Source organism: Mixophyes fleayi, chromosome 2 (genome assembly GCF_038048845.1).
Source record: "Mixophyes fleayi isolate aMixFle1 chromosome 2, aMixFle1.hap1, whole genome shotgun sequence".
Taxonomy (NCBI): domain Eukaryota; kingdom Metazoa; phylum Chordata; class Amphibia; order Anura; family Limnodynastidae; genus Mixophyes; species Mixophyes fleayi.
This window is the reverse complement of record NC_134403.1, coordinates 373,965,758-373,989,558: the sequence shown is the minus strand read 5'-3', so window position 1 is coordinate 373,989,558 and position 23,801 is coordinate 373,965,758. Positions and strand designations below refer to the sequence as shown.

General features: G+C 39.9%; 1 protein-coding gene across 8 annotated transcripts in view; it reads left to right on the top strand.

Annotated features, from left to right (window-relative positions):
* The window catches only part of STXBP5L (syntaxin binding protein 5L), a 280,722-nt gene that overhangs the window by 104,398 nt on the left and 152,523 nt on the right, over positions 1-23,801 (top strand). For all 8 annotated transcript variants that reach the window (XM_075197467.1, XM_075197464.1, XM_075197466.1 and 5 more), the window contains exons 3-4: positions 8,402-8,483; positions 13,291-13,391. In XM_075197467.1, the coding sequence (XP_075053568.1) occupies positions 8,402-8,483; positions 13,291-13,391 (183 nt within the window). The remainder of the gene's footprint in view (positions 1-8,401; positions 8,484-13,290; positions 13,392-23,801) is intronic.

Here is a 23,801-nt window from a genome sequence, read left to right as displayed (position 1 = left end):
TCTGCTTCCTGGTCTGATTGCGTGAGCCATGTTTCTGTTATTGCTAGAAGGTTTAGGTTGTTTGAGAGGAAAAGATCGTGTACGGAGGTAAGTTTGTTACAAACAGAGCATGCATTCCAAAGGGCAGGTGATGGTATTCACCCAGCTGTACTGCTCTCACAATACTGGTGGCGTTATCAGAAATGACATATCCTGAGAAGAGTCCAAGCAGGATAAGCCATATTGCAATGGCATCCCTTGGTGTTTTGTAACAGATTGTCACCTGTATGCCTCTTAGTGAAGCCGGTGATACACAGAGTAGCCTGCCTCTGAAAAATCTTACGTGGTTGGGTACATGCTGCTACTGTTCCTGCTGGTGAAGGCGAATCACCAACCCAGTGGGCTGTCACTGTCATATAATCTTTAGTTTGACCAGATCCGCTTGTCCGCTTACATTTTTATGAACCTTCTGGTAGAGGTGAGGAATAGCTTTTCTAGTAAAATGGTGTCGTGATGGAATTTGGAAATGGGGACACAAGACCTCAATTAGCTGTCTAAAACCAGCTACATTAATAGTGGATATTGGACGCAAATCTAATACTAGCATAGTCGCCATGGCGTCTGTAATCCGCTTTGTGACTGGGTGACAGCTTTCATACTTGCTTCCTCTTGCAAAGGATTGTTTAACAGTCAATTGTTGTAAACTGCTAGTAGCTTCTTCTTGGTCTGCTTCTGGAATGAAGATCCAGCCCCAGCAGCAGCAGCATCAGCAGCAGTGGGACTAACGCTCAAGAATTCTTCTGAGGAATCCTTGATAGGGGAGGAGCCATCTAGCTGTAACAACTCTGATGCAGGACTAACTCCGATCACTACTGAGGATATTGATGAGTGAGGTGTTGTGGGTGTAGATTGCAGGTGCCGCGATCTAGTTGAGACAAGGGACCTGGAGGATGCTGTACTGCTTATTGTTATTTTTTTAGCATAAGTTTCAGATTTCCCAACAACTTGCCATGAACTTGCTTCAAATGGTGTAGCTTGGATGAGGTTTCTACATGGTTAAGTCCCTACCTCTACTGACTGTGGCTTTACAAACGTTACAAGCAGTTGTTGTTTTTCTGTGGTGTGTCATGGTCATTGCGCTGTTTACGGCTTTGTGAGATTACCAGGATAGTGTTTAGCCTTGCTCACCTTGAAAGCCAACAGGCCCTATGCATTGCTCCTGGCCTTCCTGGTACCTTTGTGTGGGTCAAATAAATCACCCAGGTAAATTGTGGAATAATATATATATAACACAGCACACAAAACAATAGCAAATATGCGACAATACCATAGTGTTCATCAGACTGCAAACTACACAGTCCTATGCTCCATCATTGTTTTTCTCTCAGTCACTTTGATGTACAATCCCAGGTGCTGGGCCATGCTCTTCACTCCTCTGCTCATCTGGTAGGGACTAAGCTCAACGTCCTCCTGCTTTTCAGGTCCTCAAAGAAAGTACAATCGCAGACAGGCTTCATTGTCCACACAGGCATGATAGAACGATAAAGCAACAAAGATGAACAGATTATACATTATTTTATAGATACATTATGTGCATTTAATACTAATTTATGGGTAAAAATAAATGTCATTATATTAAGGGGACACAATTACTTAATTATTGTATTAGTCGGCACTATGTAATGCCAAATTGTGCAATATAATTAATTATATCCACCATTAACTATCAGTTAATATTATTATATATTCACAAGTACAAATCAAAATTTGTACTTGGATCGAAAACTGGTTAGAGAATAGGGAACAGAGAGTTGTGATAAATGGAACATTTTCTAATTGGTCAAAGGTCTTAAGTGGAGTACCTCAAGGTTCCGTGCTGGGACCACTCCTTTTTAATATATTTATTAATGACCTTGGTGATGGTTTAGAGAGTAAAGTTTCTATTTTTGCAGATGACACTAAACTCTGTAAGGTAATAAAATCAGAGCAAGATGTAGCTTCTCTACAGAGGGACTTAAATAAACTGGAGGATTGGGCGGCTAAATGGAATATGAGGTTTAACACAGATAAATGTAAGGTTATGCATTCAGGGATCAAAAACAAGAACGCAATCTATAAATTAAATGGAATTAATTTGGGAGAATCTATAATGGAAAAGGATTTGGGAGTGCTCGTAGACAGTAGACTTAGCAATAGTGCTCAATGTCAAGCAGCAGCTGCAAGGGCAGACAAAGTATTGGCATGCATAAAAAGGGGCATAGATGCAAGGGAAGACAGTGTAATTTTGCCACTGTATAAATCGTTGGTAAGACCTCATCTTGAATATGCAGTACAGTTCTGGGCACCACTCTATAAAAAAGATAATTTGGAACTAGAAAGGGTTCAGAGAGGGGCGACAAAATTGATAGGATATGGAGTCATTAAGTTATGAGGAAAGGTTAGCCAGTTTAGGCATGTTTACTTTAGAAAAGAGGCGTCTAAGGGGAGATATGATTACTATGTACAAATACATTAGGGGTCAATACTGAGAGCTTTCATGGGAACTTTTTACCCCAAGGACCATACACAGGACACGTGGTCATCCCTTAAGGTTAGAGGAGAGGAAATTTCACAACAAGCAAAGGAAGGGGTTCTTTACAGTAAGGGCAGTCAAGATATGGAATTCATTGCCAGGGAAGGTTGTGATGGCAGATTCAATAGATATGTTTAAGAAAGGGTTAGACAAATTTTTAGCGGAAAGGTGTATCCAGGGATACGACCGTTAATTTAAAATAAAGGATAGTAGTGGATATAGGGTAAAAATTGGATTGCAATATTGAGTCTGGGGGGATTTTCAAAATTGAAACAGATTGGCGGTTGCCTACTCTGGATTAATTTCAAATATAAGTGCAGGATCGGAGGAGATCCAAAATAGGTTGAACTTGATGGACTGGTGTCTTTTTTCAACCTCATCAACTATGTTACTATGTTACATTTCCCTCATAATATAATGCTATAATAGTGTCCCCTTAAAAGAAAAAAGAATTCCCCCATAAGTTAATATTAAATACATTTTGCCCTTTAATCAATAAATACGATTGCCCAAATAATTTAAATGTCAGTGGTGCTTTCTCTTATGTCCTGAATGGCAAAACAGCATGTAGTTTGAGCAATCTCGCCACTCACAACCATCTTTTATTTTGGCCTTTTGGATGGCGGTTATGCGGCAGTTTTGCAAACCCCAGCTTAGTAAATCTGGTGGTTTGTATGCTCACCATTGTCAAAATCGGGATGGCGATTTGTAAAGTGGTGGTTTTAAAAAAATGGTAATTCTGGCCTTTTAAATTGCAGTTTGGGCTTCAGTAAAACTGTCTGTTTCACCAAACTGCCCTTTAGTAGATCTAGCTCCAAATCTCTAACACACAGGTGCACGTCAATTTTGTCAGAACCTAATTAACCAACCAGTATGTTTATAGACAGTGGGAGGAAGCGTAGGTTATATCGACATTAAGAAATCTGCAAAGATCCCTCTGTCCCATAAATTCATCAAATGCCCCAGCCTTTGTTTTTAGAGAATGCAAGGGAAGGGACTGTTTTCCTTTTTTTTAAAAACAAATTTTTATATTATTTATATGTATTTTTGTTTATCTTTTTGACAGCTGCAGATACCACAAACTGGATGTGATTTCTACATCTCGCCTATCAGAGTCACATCTAAAAAAATTGCTTTTATTCTGGCAGTTTAACATGAGGTTTGGCAATCAACACTTTCATACATTGCACCATTTGTGTGCTTCCCGTGTTATGAAACTGGAATTCCGGATTCAGATATGATGGTTTGAAACAATGTGGTTTGTTGTGCGCTTTTACTTTAGTACATCGCACGATTTACAAACCACACATTAAAACTTTGCAATTTGGTTAAACCGCCTGTGGCAGGTGTGACAGAATGCCTGCTGGAACCCTATTTGTTGTTTTATGCTTTCATTTGCGTATTACTTTAAATGCTTTAAGTAAACATGGCAGAGTTGAGATAATGAAAAAAGGAGGGGTGAACCAATCCGCTCCAAGGTAAGGACAACCTCAATAAAATGTGGTTAAATATAACATATAAAATGAGGGGGTGCTCTCATAACTAGACGGATCTAGACATTGAGAAAATACAGTTGATAATAAATATCAGCTGTAAAAAGTAGTATGTGAGGCAATCCTGTCCATAGAAATAAGTATAAAATCAACTTTATTGGTAATTGTTTATTAAAAGAATTTGTATAGATAACCAGATGTCGTTATGGTCGGCGAATTTAAAAATATAGTAGTGATAAAGATTGAAATAAAGTGTAGAAGAAATAAAAATGACCCTTAGGGAGAGCCGGTTAAATCTATTATATATCAAAATTGTATTACATTTGCATAAAACTTATTGTGTGGGTCTGATCTATACTTGAATTATTTATTAGTGAGACCACTGTAAACTGATATAGTGTGTCTATTCAAGGTATTCGTTCATGATATCTGCAGACAACATTGTAACTATCAAAGGGTTATTATTGATCCCAAACTGATGTTATCATGCATACATATAGAGCATTCTCACATATTAATGTTTTAATTTTTACTCAAAAGGCAAAGTTTAATTAGACTTGTTACAGATGGTAATAGTAGATGCTTGTGCTATCTTTGGCTGCTATCCATCAAAAATGTCAAAAGATATCAATAATTTCGCAACAAATATTCACAGCCGTTATTATTCATTTCATATAATTAGAGATGTAGTCATATATATCTATATAACATATTCATCCTTTACTAGGGAAAGGATAGTTTCCAGCTTATTGCGAATTGTTAGTAATGAGGGCTTGTATTGGTAAGTATTATTTCCCAAGGACAATAAGTACACAAGAATTGACCGTGGATATTAGTGATTACACCCCACACAGTCCCAAACGGGATATATATGATGGACTATATGTGGAGTCTGTGATTCACCTGGAAACATGAGCCCTGTTATGCAAGGAGAATAAACTCATTGCAGATTGATAGCAGCCATATTTACTGTTGAGATCTAAAAAAGCATAGAGGCCATAATATCTGTATACTATAATGGACAAATGAGAACCTTGCCACAAATAATCCCAGCCGCAAGTCTAACCGCAGATGGGATAATCTGAGTCACCTATTAGGTGTAATGTTATATAAATGCCCTTTTGTATAATGCCCTAAGATAGATTGCTACAGAGCAATAGATGCTGCCTGTCGTTACTGTTAGCTGAGTCACCCAGAGTTGAGATAATGCCAACATATCTTGCTAGGGTGTCGTCTCAGGGTTTACTACGAAGATTCGTTTATATAATCAAGGCCTTTCTAGAATCTTCTACACATCATTATCATCATCATTTATTTATATAGCGCCACTAATTCCGCAGCGCTTACAGAGAACTCACTCACATCAGTCCCTGCCCCATTGGAGCTTACAGTCTAAATTCCCTAATATAGATACACACACACACAGAGACAGACAGAGAGGGAAATAGACAGGCAGACATAACGAGAGGGTGACAGACAGAGAGGGAGAGACTAGGGTCAATTTTGATAGCAGCCAATTAACCTACCAGTATGTTTTTGGAGTGTGGGAGGAAACCGGAGCACCTGAAGGAAACCCACGCAAACACAGGGAGAACATACAAACTCCACACAGATAAGGCCATGGTCGGGAAGCGAACTCATGACCCCAGTGCTGCGAGGCAGAAGTGCTAACCACTAGGCCACTGTGCTGCCCACATTTCTAGTTAGGGCGGTGGCTTTTGGCCTACTGCACATGCTCAAGCTTTTATCAGTATTAGACCAATAGAAAGTCGAAGAGCATGTTTATAAATTATATGGAAATAATGTTAGGGTCCTTGTCAATAATAACAAGGTATCTGTGACATAACCTCACCTCAGCTTGGAATGCTGCAGAATTGCCAAGAACTTGTTGTTACAGCCAAACAACTGTTTGTTACCAGTAGACTTCCTAGCTTTCGAGCTTACGTACCAGGCTGACACGGAGAAAGGCGGGGTCCTAGGGAATAATCTATGTCTGTGATTAAACAAATCTACTGGATGATCTGTTGGAAACAGCTAAGTATTTTCTTATATTTACTCTTTGTATTATACTAACTTTGTATTATATTTGCTCTTTTATACTAATTCTTTACATCAAAAAAACAATATACCTGTTACACAATCTGAGTGTCACATTTTATTTAATCCACCGAACCCACAGTTTCCAACCGGAAACACCGCTTTTAGTAGCTTCCTTCCTGCAGATTTTTGTGACAAAACTTCATCAAAACTGGCAGCATCTCTGCAGAAGTAAAAGCCTGTACACAACAGCTTGACAGAGATGAGATAATACTAATTATACAAGTACTTTGATTTAAAGCTGGAACTGCAGGGTTCATCTTATAAAGTCATTATGTAATATGGCGTAAATATGTAACTCTTTCTTCATGAAATATAAAAATATGAAACATTGTCCTTACTTGCTGAATGCATGAGATAAGAGTGAAAGTTAATGATTGAATAAGCAACATAGACAATGATAATGTGTGTCTTTTCCTAGATAACACAAACTAACATTACATAACATTGTATAAAGAGCAATCCGTGGGCAAAGAGTCTTTTTTCTGAGTTGGTCAATTAAAATAGTGCTAAAATATCTTAAGGAGCTGAATATAGACTGAGAAGTTATAGGGGGCATCTTATATGTGATATAATGCTGGCACCGTAGTAAAGCCTGTAAGCCTACTGCTAAGAGCAGCAACAACATGTTCTTTGTCAAAGACAGAAAACAGTGTTTAGCTCTTGTCTTTTTATTTTTATATTACAACAGCAATACAATATTATTTTATTCATCTCCTTTAACCCATTTTTAATGAAACTGCAAAGTGAGATTTTTACTGGATATTTGTAGCATTTTTTTTTAAATAAATCTTTATTTATTTTCAAAGGCGTAACCATAAAATATATGCAACCAAGGTCATCTGAGTACATTAAGTCCATTCAGCTGCTACTTGCACACATGTCTACAGAGCAAATATAAAGAAATACAATGGCAAGATAAATGGAAAAACAAATGCACAATTCAATTAACAATGGTCCTTAAATACAAGGATGCAGTGCATGGAAAACATTTAACAAAATGGCAAAACTAATGTTTAATAACAAAACTAAAGTTGAATAAACCAAATTGTCAATCCAAATTGTTATGTTGATGAAGGGGGAGAATGTGGGCATCACGGTGGCTCAGGGGTTAGCACTTCTGCCTCACAGCACTGGGGTCATGAGTTCAATTCCCACCCATGGCCTTATCTGTGTGGAGTTTGTATGTTCTCCCCGTGTTTATGAGGGTTTCCTCCGGGTGCTCCGGTTTCCTCCCACACTCCAAAAACATACTGGTAGGTTAATTGGCTGCTATCACAATTGACCCTAGTCTCTCTCTCTCTCTCCTGTAAACCCCGATGGGGCAGTGACTGATGTGAGTGAGTTCTCTGTACAGCGCTGCAGATTTAGTGGCGCTATATAAATAAATGGTGATGATGATGATGAGAGCCTACGAATGTCTATAAAATAAGGGAAGTATGACCCAAGTAAATCGGGAGACACAGATGAGAGAACATCCTGCAAAGCCAGAACCAGAAACTGAGCAATCCAGATCTCATTTCCTATATCAGCCTATACTATAACCTGCACACATACATTTATTTCCTATGTTATTATATTCACTGTTTATTTTGTGCTTTTGCTAAACATGTTTATAATTATGGAAATGTGTAATGTGTCTTCTAAGCAGCCATTAGTCGTGTCATATACAGTACAATCCTGTTTTCAGCTTGTATGACCTGTGCATAATCTGCATTCCCAGTTATTTGTATTAATAAATTGTTTTATTCTATTGAAATGTGCAGTGCCGTAGTGTTGAATGTTAGTTTTTTATGTGATAATTTGTATTACACTTCAGATGTTGTAAACTGACACAAGTGTGTCTTGTATTCATAATATTTACCTACAGTTTGACCTTAGCCAGTCCCTGGACCCTATACCTGCCATAAATTAATGGACAGTATGCACAATATACATGTGTGTGACATACAGTATATACCCCATGGGAAAATGTAAAAGAAATAAGAATGTCTGGTATATTTCAGTGGTGTCTCCGGGGCAGATATAATCCTGTACAAGGTATGTTGTAAATAGTGCTGCCACCATTCTCTTTACATATGAGTTGTGTCATGCCATCTCCTCTTCCTGTTGTCCTTTTATCCTCTGTCGATCATTGTATTAAATGGTTAATGTTCCAGCTCCCTTACATGGGCACACAGTTTACACAATTGTCACACTGGCAAGGTTAATAGCTTCATAATTGTTTACCAGTAAACTCCTTAACGATTGATGATACCAGACTGGGCCGGCCTGGCGTTGATTGCCATTGCCAGCATGACAGCACTGCAGCCGTCCTGCATCTCCAGTTTTTAATCAACGAGGTAAGTGTCACTGCTTTACAGGAGCTGTTATAATGCAACTGCTGCTTTGTTTACGCTGCAAATATGAAAGTAACACATACAAGGTTGTTACACCTTGTTTCCAGAGAAACCCCTGTAAAAGTATTGTGTGCCTAGTTTTGCAAGTTAAAAAGACGCAGGAACAAAACAGTAAAAATGTCACATAAAAGACTTACCTCCGGTCGCTTACAGCCACCCCCTTTATTGATTTCAGCCTATCTACATTTATGGCTTGCTTTAGTTATTAGAGTAATGGGGGCTGTCTTGAGTACTTGTCACTTTTGTGTCTTTAAAGCATTTTATTACTCTGATTGGAGTGCGGTTAGAAATATTCCTTCCCACAAAATTATTTTTTCTTTTTGTCACAAGTTTCGCTCTGGAATAGCCCGTTTTGCAGTAAAGCGAAGTTCTGACCATGTACTGTCTTCACCATTCTGCAGAGTGCCATTACATATTGTATTTAGGAATTTGCATTTTTGGAGCTGAGACGATAATTCATTCAGTCAATTTATTCTGCTTTGTGGTGTGGTTGAATTAGGACTGGGTACACTTAAGGTCACATTCTGCAAAATGTGCAAATGTTGTATATGTTGTGGAAAATGGTCTAAGGGAAAATCTGACTCTAATATAGATGTTACCCCTTGCACTTGGCTATTAGGAGTATATTGGATACCTATTGGGATGTTGAAAAAAACCCTGAGGAGGAGATACTGGGTTTTTGGATGTGTCTGATATGTGACTCATAGACTTGTGGCCTGCACATTGCTTCCAGTAGAGAGATTGCTATGCCAGAAATCTGTGTTGTACTGTTGCCAAGCCTGGTGGTAGTGCTGCTTTGCAGTCTGTTTTTGGATGGAGTCGTTCTGTGATGTCATCAGCAGATGTGAGCAGCCTCTTGGGGGAATTTACCCCTAATGTAAGGTGATTATCCTTTCTCAGGCCGTTGGCAAAGTGGTTTTTTAATAGGGCTACCTAGATGTGGGCGTACATAGTTACTGTTCACAGTACGTGGGACCTACATTGTCTGTGCTCAGAGTGCAAGAGGCTATCTGGGTGAAGGAATGCTAGTGATCTGTGATTATCATTAGTGTTTGGTCATTATTTAGCATGAAGCCCTTCAGTTCAGTGCTGCAGGACCAACAATGACACCACAGGTTACTAGGGAGAGCTAGATGATTATGAGCAGTAGTGATGGGCTCTTTTCCACATGCTAGTCACCAGATTGTGTTATGCTTTCTATACTAGATGCTAGATAGGGATGTGCTTTATTTATTCAACACTAGCTAGGGGTAAATATATGAACGTGCGGGTTCTTCAACACCCGCGTGTTCAGCGTGTTCGGCGATTAAATTTCAAGCGGCGCTGCATTGTAAAGGGAAACTTCCCTTTACAATGCAGCGCCGCTTGAAATTTAATCGCTGAACACGCGGGTGTTGAAGAACCCGCACGTTCATATATTTACCCCTAGATTGGAGTCTGTGTTGTTTGTTAGTCACCAGATTGGGTTTCGTTTGCTATACTAGATACAAAATTGGGCTCTGTTTATTTACTAGCCATTAGATTGTAGTCTGTTTTGTATAAAAATCACCAGAAAACGATGTGTTTTCTATACTAGATTCCAATTCAGGCTCTGCTTTATGTGCTAGCCCCTTTATTGGAGTCTATGTTGTAGTCTATGTTGTTTTTTTTCTTTATACTGAATACAAGATATGACTCTGCTTTATGTTTTTAGTCATTAAATTTCAGTATTTTTTATAATAGTCACCAGATTGGACCAGTAGCTGTTCTTGCTCCGCAGACTCACTGTGCTGTTTTCATGCAGGTCTCTGTGTATTCCTGTCCATACCTCTGCTCCAGATGTTATTTTGCCACTCTGTTGGCTGCTAGTTCTGTTCCTGTCATGAGATGGTAGGGTAAGGGGAGCTTTTACCCATCCTACGACACACCTTGCTACTTTCTTAATATATTGCCTGACATCTCAGACATGACTGCAGGAAGTAGGTAATGATTAGTCAGCAAGTGATCTGATCACCATTTACTTCTTCCTGAAATGCAATGATGCAGTGAGTGGCAAAACGGCCAATCAGCTGCTGCTATTTATTAATTTCATATCTGTGTCTATTTTTGCTATCAGACGCTTCCAGTTATTGGCCATCTTTTTATTGTCAAGATTGTCTCATGGCAGAGGCTTTCTGTCTCATCCATTTAGGTCTGTTTTTTTATAACAGCTATTAGATTCTGGTCTGTTTGCATTCTAGATACCGGTCTGGGGTCTGTTTTGTATGCTAATCACAAAAATGGATTAGTTTTGCTTGCTTTCCATAACTGAGATAGCTGTATCAGACTCATCGGTAGCTCGTTGAAAACTTGGTGTTTTTAAACTAAATGAGCTCAATTTTTGTATCCGGTTGATAGTCAGGTTACCTGCTTGCTCTTGTCCTTGATTCTTGAATCTTTAATCCTTCTGACCAGTGTTGGAATGGAAAACTTTGATACAGGGGAAATCCCCATTTTGCCTCATTGCCTGAGGGCCCTACCCTACAGGTATAATGGAGGGAGGTGATTGGATGACCGACTCTGCAGGATGTCCCTCTGTCAACATGCTATTTTGTGGGCCCCTGCTTTACCTTCTTTACACAGTGGGCCCTTCATACCCCAGTCTGGTACTACTTCTGAATCCTGAATCCTCAGTACATGCTGCTATCATGCTTTGCTTTAATTCATGTGGAAAAATCTTAATATTTTTTCTCCACCTAATGAAAACTCTTAAACCACGTATCTCTGCCTTAACTTACATACCACCGTGTATGACTTCCTGTACTTGTCTTAGCTGTGAACCAGGGACTCTGAAGAGGATGGCTCCTACCAGTGTGCATGACAGTGGTATGTTCTGTCCCCATCTCCTCATACCTTCCAGAGGTAGATTTGTTAGATCACTTTCAGAAGTTACTCCTTATACCCCGACATTGGTGAGATCAGTGGGTGAGTCATATTTTCTCTCAGTACCATGATCTTGACACCTCTGTCCACTTGAAGGCCCTTTGTCTATATTACAATGCAATACATGAACCAATGGCTAACTCCTGCAATCATCTTTACATAATGACTGATAAGAGGCCTAGATGTCACTTCTTCTGCCATTTTTCCTGCATACTGCAAGTTTCCCACCAAAGGATAGTGAGATTAAATCTGAATAGTGCTAATTTTGTGACTAGCAAGCACTAGGAAAGGCAGAGACCAGCACTCCATAAGTGTCCCACTAAAACTTCCCACAACACACACACACACAAACATGATCATACATACACAGATACACACAGACGTGATCATACATACAAAGACACACATAGACATGATCATACATACACACAGACGTGATCATACATATACAGACACAAGGACACAGACACACATTCACTGACACACTCGGACACATGCATATACCTACATACACACACAAGCACATATGCACATTCATACACACTCGGCAGACATACACAGCTTTTCTTTTTGATTTGCCCTTTCCTCATTTTCTCACAACCACAATATTTCTCCAGGGATGTACGTAGGTATACAGAAGAGCTATACAGTGCAGAGGGATTTCTATTTGCTAATTGTGACAGGATGGCCCGCCTATTCCACCCCGTCTGTTGTTGCTGGGAACTGGCTGGGCTTACTTTGCCACCGTCCCGTTTCGTTATTTTGAGTATGCCCCTCCTGACGCAGTAGGCGGAGCCTGCTGCCACCACTGGGATCCTTTGACGCCCAGAACCACGTTCCTTCTGGGTAACTGTCACTGATGGGGTACCCCCTTGCTGGTATACCTGGGCTGGTACTCCGGACCTCTTACTATGGATCAGGGTTGCTGTGGATGGATCCTCCCTGGCCTATCACACTGACCAGAGCTGCAGGGTAGCAGGCAGAGTGGTGGTACCGGAAAAGCTGAGTCAAACCTTTAGAAACAGCCGGATAACGGATTAGATTTAGGGTCTAATCTGCAGGTCACAGGATTACAGCAATATTGAAGATGTTTTCAAGCAGGTATTTGAAGCAAGGGATGTTTATTTGCTCTCACACTGGTTGAAGGTACCAGATGATCAGGTCAGATGGAACATCAGAATGATACATTTCAGTGTGCAAGACATTGCTTTTTATTCTGATTTGGACACAGGCTTTTTTTAGAATCAAGATGCAATGTGTTTACACAAACATGGATTTACATGCATTGCAAAGCTAACAATATTTACGCTTATCTGTGATATCCTGCATCTTACAGTGGACAGCAAGTGTAATTACTTCTTCCTATGATCCTCACACATCAAAAGGTCTAATTAGCTTGAGATTAGCATGAGTCCTTCCAACAGTCGCAGAATACACATTTCCTCCAAAGAAAAGTATTCCCCAGGAAAAGTTGTAAACCCCAAACAAGATGTTTCCTTACACCAAGATATACAAAAGGCTTTCAAAACAAATACTTATTGTATCAGATATATAAATCAGAAATAAGACATTTCCTCTAGAAAAAACTAATTTTCTACCCTGGTCTAAGAAATAATGATTCCCTATATCAAAATATACACAATATCAAAGATAAGTGCATTGGCAATTATATAAATAAGCTCCCTGCGCTATTTCCTTTAAATACATTTATACCATGAGTTATTTATAGGTGATCCAGTCACACTAATAATATATCCAGTAATTCTGGTCTAATTGGAATGAATATTAATAAAGTGTTGCACGTATGATATAATTAGTGTTGTTTATCTGTGTTTCTGTTTATTTGCAGGGTGCCTTGGTCACAGCATGTGCTAACGAGACGCTTCACTTGTGGAACCTGAGACAGAAACGACCAGCTGTGCTTCATTCACTTAGATTTAACAAAGAACGGTAAGAGGAGAACAAGATATTGAAAAGTAAAGTGAGAAATAGTCATTAACACTCCAGAGAGGGAAGACCAGGTTACACCCAGTACAACCTGTAGGGGGTGCACTAACTGCTGTTCCGCAAGGAGAAAGAGGAGAAATCTATAATAATGTTCTGTGTATATAGGGGAACACAATACCTGCGGCACTCTTACTGTAGTAGCTATGACCTTTGTATTTACTGCATGTAAATCCATTAACATCCATTTCTATAAATTCTTCACACATTCAGTTTTTGACTTGGGACGCCTTCCCAGTTTTTAAGAATATGACAATATAAAATGATTTAGCCAGTAAACACTTGTTGAGTGTTCTCATATTCTGACTGTCAGCCAGCTGCTCAGTAATTACAGCAGGTAAATGCCAGCGTGTCAGTGGATGATGGGTTAAGTGTAGCTAATGATTAGACCACTGTCTGATTACCAGCACTTTTCCTCCTTCCCCAAGGAGCAGCCAGTCACTGAGTTTTGCAAAACATATCAAAGATAAAATGAGAAGCACAAACTCTTGTCAAGAACCAGAGAACCTCCATCATGTCTCAGATTCTGAAGTGTTTTCTACATTGCAGCAAATGTCAAAGTGTGATTAGTTTCAGCTTAGTAAAAGCGTGGCGTGGTAATATGGTAATGGCAAGTGGAAGTGTTAGCTCTCCTGGGCGAAAGGAAAACATTTCATCATACATCCATTTCACTGTCTGTTCCACTGTCTCCTGGGGCTGTTATGAAGCATTTAAACTGTAGACTAAGACAAATGTATCACCATCTACATGTCCTGTTTGTGGAGACACAAGGGGTGAGAAAATAAAATCTTAATTAACTAAGTGCCGACAAGTACAACATGCAGGATGAGCTGTTGATGTTCTTCATATACATCTCTTGTCTGGAAGCTTTAGTAATCACTACATTGTAATAATAGTAATAATTAGTAACTAATTAAAATGTTTGGTGCTACTGTCCAGTTTTCTGCATAATATTGGGTACTTCCGTATGTCTCACCCACTATACCTGCAGCTTATGTCACTGAGGACAAACGTATCCCTACTGTATATTTGTCACTGTGAAGATACGTGGTTTCCAAATCACTCAGACATGGTATTAGAGAAAAAATGAAAGGATGATTTATTCTGCAGAACAGAATTAAATACAACACGGCCCCTTAACAATAACAGATCCAACAAGTCAGGAAATCAGCTCAAATAAATCCAGTGGGATAGGTACAGCATGGTCCCCTTAACAATAGCAGGTCCAACAAGTCAGGAAATCAGTTCATATTAATCCAGTGAGATAGGTTCCACAGCACATCTCTGACAGAGCATCGCCTCTTGGCCAAAAGTTAGTCACACTTGTGTCCAGTCTCTTTTTATCACCTCCTAATCCCCCCCTTGGGAACTGACCGCCCAAGGGAGTTGCAAAAGGTCTTGATTGGTGGGCTGCGTACACTATCCAGCCGACTCCCCTACTTCCCTAGGTGTCTTCCCTCAGGTGATCCCTGCTGGGTCCGGCTCCTGGCTGGCTGTAGAGCTCACTAGTGGACAATAGGGAGCAAACAGAAATAACAATGATCGCTTAATTCACTCAACTCCTGAGTGTTCCCTGTGGAGGTGGAATTTAACACCTGAAGTACTTTTCCAAGGTGATGTTATTAGCTACATCACTGATACTTCCTGATAGCAACATGGCTAAAAAGTGCAGTTCAGGTATCGATTAGATTAAGGGGTTGTAACACCATACACCATGCCCGTTGTTTTACAGTAACTGTGAGCAAATAAATAAGAGAAGTCTGAATAACTGTTTCTAGTGTACGACAATGGCAGCATTTAGACCCAAATGTTCTTTATTATATACATACCCCATAGCCAATCTGACCTGACTTTATTTCAGGACATACTACCTGTATCAATCAAATAGAGTTAATTACCTTCAAAATATACAAGAGATAAATGGCCATAATACACTATAGTGTTAATATATTCTCAATACAAACTAAATAGTGTCAAAGGATACATATGATAAAATGTATATAATAAAGTGTATAAAGTTACTAGCAGATCTTCCACTACTTAAGAAGAGCTTGAACACAGCAGTCTGTAGCCTGTGTGTTATAAAGCAGGCACCCATATGGTGAAGTTATGGTGTACCCACTATAGGGGTGGTGTTGTTTATAGTGTATGAGTTGGTGAACGTACCAGAAAAAGGTGCTGGTATAGGCCTACTGACACAAGTTGTTATCCAAGGACCTCAAAGATAATCATAGTGTCTCACTGGTTTCTCAGTAGTGCTCATGGAAGGTGCATCATTGGTACGTCAGTGGTAACACCAAAATTGGGCTGAAAGTATTGTTTTGGAAATTATATTCTCACAAAGCAGATTAAAAACATGTACCTAAAAATATACTACAGTCATGGCCAAAAGTTTTGAGAATGACACAAGTATTGGTTTTCACAAAGTTTGCTGCTTCAGTGTTTTTAGACCTTTTTGCCAGATGTTGGTATGGTATAACTGAAGTAACATTACAAGCATTTCATAAGTGTCAAAGGCTTTTATTTACAATTACATTAAGTTTATGCAGAGAGTCAATATTTGCAGTGTTGACCCTTCTTTTTGAAGGCCTCTGCAATTCGCCCTGGCATGCTGTCAATCAATTTCTGGGCCACATACTGACTGATAGCCGCCCATTCTTGCCTAATCAATGCTTGGAGTTTGTCAGAATTTGTGGGTTTTTGTTTGTCCACCTGTCTCTTGAGGATTGACCACTAGTTCTCAATGAGATTAAGGTCTGGGAAGCTTCCTGGCCATGGACCCAAAATTTCGATGTTTTGTTCCCCCGAGACACTTGGTTATGTTGCCTTATGGCAAGATGCTCCATCATGCTGGAAAAGGCATTGTTCATCACCAAACTGTTCTTGGATGGTTGGGAGAAGTTGCTCTTGGAGGATGTTTTGGTACCATTCTATATTCATAGCTGTGTTCTTTGGTAAAATTGTGAGTGAGCCCTCTCCCTTGGCTGAGAAGCAACCCCACGCCTGAATGGTCTCAGGATGCCTTACTGTTGGCATGACACAGGTCTGATGGTTGCGCTCACCTTTCCTTCTCCAGACAAGTGTTTTTCCAGATGCCTCAAACAATCTGAAAGGGGATTCATCAAAGAAAATTACTTTACCCCAGTCCTCAGCAGTCCAATCTCCAATGTACCTTTAGCAGAATATCAGTCCCTGATGGTTTTCCTGGAGAGAAGTAGCTTCTTTGCTGGCCTTCTTGACACCAGGCCATCCTCCAAAAGTCCTTGCTGAGCAAGCTTTGCACTGGTGGAGCCCTGATCCCGCAGCTGAATAAACTTTAGGAGACGGTCCTGGCGCTTGCTGGATGTTCTTTGGTGCCCTGAAACCTTCTTCATAACTATTGAACCTCTCTCCTTAAAGATCTTGATGATCCGATAAATGGTTGATTTAGGTGCAATCTTAAGAGCAGCAATATCCTTGCCTGTGAAGCCCTTTTTGTCTAGAGCAATGAAGACTGCACGTGTTTCCTTGCAGGTAACCATGGTTAACAGAGGAAGAACAATGATTTGAAGCACCACCCTCCTTTTAAAGTTTCCAGCCTTGTCCTCGTCAACACCTCACCTGTGTTAACAAAAGAATCAATGACCTGATGTCAGCTGGTCCTTTTGTGGCAGGGTTGAAATGCAGTGGAAATATTGTTTTTGGGATAAAGTTCATTGTCAAGGCAAAAAGGGACTTTGCAATTCATCTGATCACTCTTCATGACATTCTGGAGTATATGCAAATTGCCATCATAAAAACTGAGGCAGCAGACTTTGTGAAAAATAATATTTGTGTCATTCTCAAAACTTTTGGCCATGACTGAATAAACAGCTTATCAGTAGTGATAATATTAGTAGTAATCCACTCCTAGTCATCCAAGGATGAGGTTCTATTGGTTGCCATTAAAAATCCGAACCACTAAGTACAACATGGAAAGGCAGCAAGGACAACCTCAGGACAACCTCAGGAAAAAGCAATCACCTGTCCCTACATGTCTCGTTACTGAAGACTTTGTCAGGGGGATTCATTTATTTAAATCAATCCTGTGTTTTTTGCTACTAAATCAAATGTTAACAAACATTACCTGTGCTGATGACCTGGTTGTGTGTATGTTGGTGTATGTAAACCAGGCTTATATGCTACAGTGCAGAGCTGGGCGCAGGTTGAGAAACCTGTCAGCATTTGAGCGTAAATACGCTATATTTATGTGCAACTTTTATTTGGCGTAAATTATGCCCAACATATGTGTAGCTCAGTAGCATGCCCTTTATGATTAATTAATATTTCCTGACTGTTATAATCAAGGGTAAAATAGAAATTTTCAGATTTTTCTTCACATATTTTATAATCCATAATAGACTTTGGTTTATCCCTCTCAGGACTAAGTAGTTTGGCCGGTCATAGTGTGTCTGATAGGTACAGCAGCCAGGGGTTCTCTCCTGGGAGGAACCAGCAGTGTGACAGTTTCCCTTTCTAATTCACATGCTTTTTATTGCATCTTGTATGAAGAAATTTGGAATAGCTTCTATCCTTAAATTTCTTGTACAATGCAAAATCCTCTTTTTGACTAATTTGTTTTTGCACACTTGAAATGGGATAGTGGAAACTTGTTTTTCTATTTATCTAAACTGAGTAGTGCAAATAACTGTTGCTATCAACTATCTTAATGTAGTTATTGTAATAACTCTGGTCTTCTGTAGTGCATTGCCCTTTGTATAGTAAGCCTAAGAACACCATTTCATTATAATTAATCATGGATGCGAATTTTAAATTCTTATCATTCTTTTAAATATATACCATGAATGTTTCAAAAGTCTCTGTACTTCTATATGTATATTTTATAGAATTTCATACGGGAAGATAAGTGATTTTCATTTCAAATATATTGAGATTCCCTTAAATTACCCCATATGCAAATTGTCATAGGTTGGGCCAAAAATTATCCCCAATGCCACAAGTTTGGAAGTAAAACAGGCTAAACAATGTAAATAATGATATCTAAAGATCAATTTAATAAGGATACATGTAGTTAGCGTGACTCTGGGTAACATCTTGTTCTTTTAAATTAGGCTGTTATGCCTTTTCAGTGCTCAATAGATGTATATAGTGACTAACCATCTGTTGTTACCCAGTGAAAGTTCTCCTCCCCGGTCATTTTTTTAAAAAAAGATTAAAAACTGAAGTCATGTCCGTGATATAAGACTGTCAGGTAAAAACATCTCTTTTTTTTTTTTTTAGAATTATATCTACATATTCTGATATGTGGGATGTTATAGAGTCAATGTCTGCTATTGTTCGTTTACCGGGTGGATTAGCTGCAAATTTATGAATAATTTGTAAGTAATAAAAATTGTGAATCACTGGCTAAAAATATATTTAAACCTATCCTGATTAATATTTTTTATATTAGACCTTCGAAAAGTAAAGGTCGATATTTCTCCCTGCTTGTTTTATTGCTATGGTCGGCTTTAGAGAGGTTAGACCAGTTTTTATTTTTTTAAATGTATGGTCATTAAACTCTGTCTCTATGTTAACAATTTCATCATAACATTTCTATAGGGCTTTTGATTCTAAAGGGTACAGTTTAGTGTTTGGTTAGAAACCTGATTTAAAAAAAAAAAGAAAGTTGAAGAGTTATTGGGAACAAAGAGAAAAGCTAGTGGTATATAGTGACAGAACCAACCCTGATGTGTAATATACTGTAATAACAACAAATCAAATACACACATATTTTAACCTCCTTTATTATTATTATTCACCTGCTTGTTTGTGCAAAATCATGAATAAATCACAAAAGAAAAAGTGGTTCCAAAACATAGTGTAGTAATGTAGTATAACCCAGTAATAAGGTATTTGCATAAATAGACATGCTTATCTGGACCAAAGAGATTTAAGGTACAGATATTCTATGAACTCAACTCCCATTTGAAAGAATAATCCAAAGAACAATAGGACTGACTTGTATACATTGTGTTCTGTACAGATAAAAAAAATACTGCTTTTTGGATAACTACTTATTTCAACAGGCCTATACCAGGACCTTCACCTGATACATGCAGAAACTCAAAATAGTGGCTACATACTTCACCATATGGGCACCTCCTTTTATTCTTCACAGAGTGACTTAATTGTTTATGTAATACCTACAGCGATTATTGCAAATATTACCTCATGTCCTGCATATAATGATTCGTTGGTTATCTAGTACATACCTTTTCTGCACCTTCCTTATCTTAATGGGAAGGATTGTACTGATTTCTTTGTGTAGAAACATAGAGTGTGATGACAGTATGGTGGAAAATACTAATAGTCAAATTGATATAGTAAAAACTTTAAATTCTACAATACTGAATGCAAATGTAAACATATATGTAATTTACCCTTTAAACTGATAAGAAACACAAAGCTCATCCAGTCCGCACATTTGTATTCCTAAGCACCTCAGACCCTATCTCGTTCTTACCTTTTTCTGATTTAGGATGTGAAAAAAGCTGAGCTCCTGGACATGTTTAAATCCCCCTATATTATTGGCATTAACTGGGCAATTTGAAATGAGCTGATAGATTTTGAGTTGGGAGCAGGGCACAGTGTAAGAATGAAGCTGGCCAGTATGCGTGAGCTTCATGTTACGCAGCAGTATTCTCCCTGCATGCAGAATACATTACATTTCTACCCCTTGCATCACAGCATGATTTCAGTGCCGCCTTTAGCTGGATTTGCTATTAACTCTAAATAAGGTCCTTAACCTCTCAAATAAAGGTGAGTATAAAGGTCAATTATCTGTTAATATGAATTAAAGCCAAGTGACTTAACCAAATTAAACATTGTATATGTATATACAAGTGTTGGGTCCTTATCTGAAAACCTGGTATCCAGAAAATAAAAAAAAACCCAATAAAAAAGTAATAGTTACTGGTTAGTGAATATGTGAAATACAGAGCCACAATCACCAAGCACTGGGTGCCTTTACCTATTGTCACTGTGAGGAGCACTGACAAACAGTTTAATGAAGAAAGGATTGCAAGGGCCATGGGTAGAGACTGGAACATTTTAATTGATATTTAGGGTGTTTTTAGACACGGTGATAACAATTACAGAACAATTCATTATTAGGAAAGCCCCAAGTCCCAAGCATTAAGGGTAATAGATCTAAGAACTGTTTTGCCTATTAACTAAAAGTAAAATGGATTTGCTTACACGTTATGCTATTACAGCTCTGTTACAAGGAGTAATTATTATTATTGGTGAGCCTTACCCTTTACATTTGCTAATAAGATGTCTATAAGAACATTAATAGACAGTAAACATTACAACAGTAATTGGATAGATTTACATATATCACAAAGTACGATCAGAAGTCCAATTAGTATAAACATAAAATATAAATTAACAACATTAATACAATAAAAAGGAATAGATACATACACACTATATTACTGCAGATTACCAGTACATATTAATAGTTTTTTTGGGATGAATTTGACATCATGATGTATATTTATTAAAAATGGAATTTGAAAATTTGTGCGTCTCCCTACACTACATCTTTAGCAGATACACGTGATGGATAAAACATACATAATAAAGCCTGAGAATTTTAAAAATAGACTTATTGTTCTCTAGTAGATTAATCATTATTATGGTGTCTGTAATCAGGTATTCTGGATGTGTCTAGAAGCAGCTTCTCTGGATAATGTTTTGCTGTTTACCTAAATTCTCTTGTATTCATCTGTATGCTGCAGCATTCCACATAATGAGGTGACCGGCACGTTCCCATTACCTCCTGTCTCTCCCCACTTTCATTTGTTGGCCATATTCCCAGATCGTAGTGTGACGGCAAGTAGAAGTAATAACCTTACAGACTGCATACAGGGAGCGAGACAGCAGAATGTGACAACAAGTACACTCTAGTCTACAGCTTGTCTCCATTATTCTAATCTGCACTACACACATCTACACAACTTCTACACCATAGTCCTCCTTTACAAATAGGAGCAAAACAAAATAAGGTGCAGATTTGCTCCTGAACAAACCATGTTGCAATACAAAGGATGAAAATGCATTTATTGCATGCAAGTAAAATGCTGAGTGTTTTTTATTGTAGCCAGGGCAGATTCATAAAAAAAATGATGGGTGGGTGCACCATAATACATATATATTGCTACCAACGAATCAATTACCAATATAATATAATGATGGTTCTATCATTATATCAATATATCAAGGGAAGAGTAGAGAAGCTGACACAGGCAAGGGAAGAGCAGAAAGACTGGTACAGGCAAGAGAAGAGGAAAGAGACTGGTACTGGCAAGAAAAGAGGAGAGAGGCTGGTACTGGCAAGGGAAGAGGAGAGAGGCTGGTACAGAGAAGAGAAGAGGAGAAAGGCTAGTACAGGCAAGGGAAGAGGAGAGAGGCTGGTACTGGCAAGGGAAGAGGAGATAGGCTGGTACTGGCAAGGGAAGAGGAGATAGGCTGGTACTGGCAAGAGAAGAGGAGAGTGGCTGGTACTGGCAAGAGAAGAAGAGAGAGGCTGGTACAGGCAAGGGAATGGGAGAGAGGCTGGAACAGACAAGGGAAGAGGAGAGAGGCTGGTACTGGCAAGGGAAGAGGAAAGAGACTGGTACTGGCAAGGGAAGAGGAGAGAGGCTGGTACAGGCAAGAGAAGAGGAGAGAGGCTGGTACAGGCAAGAGAAGAGGAGAGAGGCTGGTACAGGCAAGAGAAGAGGAGAGAGGCTGGTACAGGCAAGAGAAGAGGAGAGAGGCTAGTACAGACACTGGAAGAGCAGAGAGGTTGGTACAGGCAAGGGAAGAGGAGAGAGGTTGGTACAGGCAAAGGAAGATTAGAGAGGTTGGTACAGGCAAGGAAAGAGCAGAGAGGTTGGTACAGGCAAGGGAAGAGGAGAGAGGCTGGTACTGGCAAGGGAAGAGGAAAGAGACTGGTACTGGCAAGAGAAGAGGAGAGAGGCTGGTACTGGCAAGAGAAGAGGAGAGAGGCTGGTACAGGCAAGGGAATAGGAGAGAGGCTGGTACTGGCAAGGGAAGAGGAGATAGGCTGGTACTGGCAAGAGAAGAGGAGAGTGGCTGGTACAGGCAAGAGAAGAGGAGAGAGGCTGGTACAGGCAAGAGAAGAGGAGAGAGGCTGGTACAGGCAAGAGAAGAGGAGAGAGGCTAGTACAGACACTGGAAGAGCAGAGAGGTTGGTACAGGCAAGGGAAGAGGAGAGAGGTTGGTACAGGCAAAGGAAGATTAGAGAGGTTGGTACAGGCAAGGAAAGAGCAGAGAGGTTGGTACAGGCAAGGGAAGAGGAGAGAGGCTGGTACTGGCAAGGGAAGAGGAAAGAGACTGGTACTGGCAAGAGAAGAGGAAAGAGACTGGTACAGGCAAGAGAAGAGGAGAGAGGCTGGTACAGGCAAGGGAATAGGAGAGAGGCTGGTACTGGCAAGGGAAGAGGAGATAGGCTGGTACTGGCAAGAGAAGAGGAGAGTGGCTGGTACTGGCAAGAGAAGAAGAGAGAGGCTGGTACAGGCAAGGGAATGGGAGAGAGGCTGGAACAGACAAGGGAAGAGGAGAGAGGCTGGTACTGGCAAGGGAAGAGGAAAGAGACTGGTACTGGCAAGGGAAGAGGAGAGAGGCTGGTACAGGCAAGAGAAAAGGAGAGAGGCTGGTACAGGCAAGAGAAGAGGAGAGAGGCTGGTACAGACAAGAGAAGAGGAGAGAGGCTAGTACAGACACTGGAAGAGCAGAGAGGTTGGTACAGGCAAGGGAAGAGGAGAGAGGTTGGTACAGGCAAAGGAAGATTAGAGAGGTTGGTACAGGCAAGGAAAGAGCAGAGAGGTTGGTACAGGCAAGGGAAGAGGAGAGAGGCTGGTACTGGCAAGGGAAGAGGAAAGAGACTGGTACTGGCAAGAGAAGAGGAGAGAGGCTGGTACTGGCAAGGGAAGAGGAGAGAGGCTGGTACAGGCAAGGGAAGAGGAGAGAGGCTGGTACAGGCAAGGGAAGAGGAGAGAGGCTGGTACAGGCAAGAGAAGAGGAGAGAGGCTGGTACAGGCAAGAGAAGAGGAGAGAGGCTGGTACAGGCAAGGGAATAGGAGAGAGGTTGGTACAGGCAAGGGAAGAACAGAGAGGTTGGTACAGGCAAGGGAAGAACAGAGAGGTTGGTACAGGCAAGGGAAGAGGAGAGAGCCTGGTACAGGCAAGGAAAGAGCAGAGAGGTTGGTACAGGCAAGGGAAGAACAGAGAGGTTGGTACAGACAATGGAAGAGGAGAGAGGTTGGTACAGGCAAGGGAAGAGCAGAGAGGTTGGTACAGACAATGGAAGAGCAGAGAGGTTGGTAC